Source organism: Aureococcus anophagefferens (genome assembly GCF_000186865.1).
Source record: "Aureococcus anophagefferens unplaced genomic scaffold AURANscaffold_664, whole genome shotgun sequence".
NCBI lineage: Eukaryota > Pelagophyceae > Pelagomonadales > Pelagomonadaceae > Aureococcus > Aureococcus anophagefferens.
The window spans coordinates 5669-6507 of NW_008706023.1; the positions used below are offsets into that span (position 1 = coordinate 5669).

General features: G+C 66.4%; 1 protein-coding gene across 1 annotated transcript; it reads left to right on the plus strand.

The window, feature by feature from the left end:
- Positions 1-81: 81 nt before the first annotated feature.
- AURANDRAFT_68943 (hypothetical protein) lies at positions 82-797 on the plus strand (the record flags this gene model as incomplete). Its single annotated transcript, XM_009044680.1, has 1 exon — positions 82-797. A coding segment is annotated over one exon (716 nt), but the record flags the coding sequence as incomplete, so codon positions are not given.
- Between the last annotated feature and the right edge of the window lie 42 nt (positions 798-839).

Sequence of the window (839 nt, forward strand, 5' to 3'; positions counted from 1 at the left end):
AAGTGGGCGTCCGCGGTGCTGCTGCAGGCGGTCTACTTTGCGATCACGACGTCGCGGTTCATCGTCGCGCACAAGGTCGTGATGCCGGTGCCGCTTCCCGAATACGTTCAGGTGCTCGAGTGGCTCACCTTTGACGCGGAGGCGCTGCGGTCCGTCGTCTGGTGCCACGTCCACAAGGTCAAGTACTACGACTATTTGATTTTTTACACGCTCGTCTTCCCCGTCGTCCTCGCGGCGGGCCTCCTCGGCGCCGTCGCGCGCGGCGCGGCCCGCGCGCTCCGCGCGCGGCGCCGGGACGCGGCCAAGGCCGGCGGCGAGAAGCGCCGGAGCTTCCTCGCGCGGACGCGGCTCGGCCGCGAGGTCCGCGCCGTGCTCAATTTATGGCTCGTCGTCGTCACGGTGTTCCACAGCGCCATCTGTTCGTCCATCTTCGTGCTCTTCCAGTGCGAGGACCCCACCGGCAGCGAGCAGAAAAAGCATTCGCACTGGGACAAAACCTACATAGACCGGATGGCCCACTACGACCGAGGCGCGGGGAAGAAGAACGCGCGGTACCTCGCGGCCGACTGGCAGATCCGCTGCAACTCCCAGGTCTACCAGGCCTACCGCATCTACGCCGTGCTCTGGGCCTTCGTCTACGCCGTAGGCCTCCCCGCGGTCTTCTTCGTGCTCCTCCGCCGCAAGCGCGTGGGCCGGGGCGCGCAAAAGCGCATCGGCGGCGTCGTCGACGACGGACCGCTCTCCTTCCTGACGGACACCTTGAAGCCCGAGTTCTGGTGGATGGAGATCGCGGCCATGTGCGGGCGCTTCATGCTCAGCGGCTTCTTCCTCATCTTCTG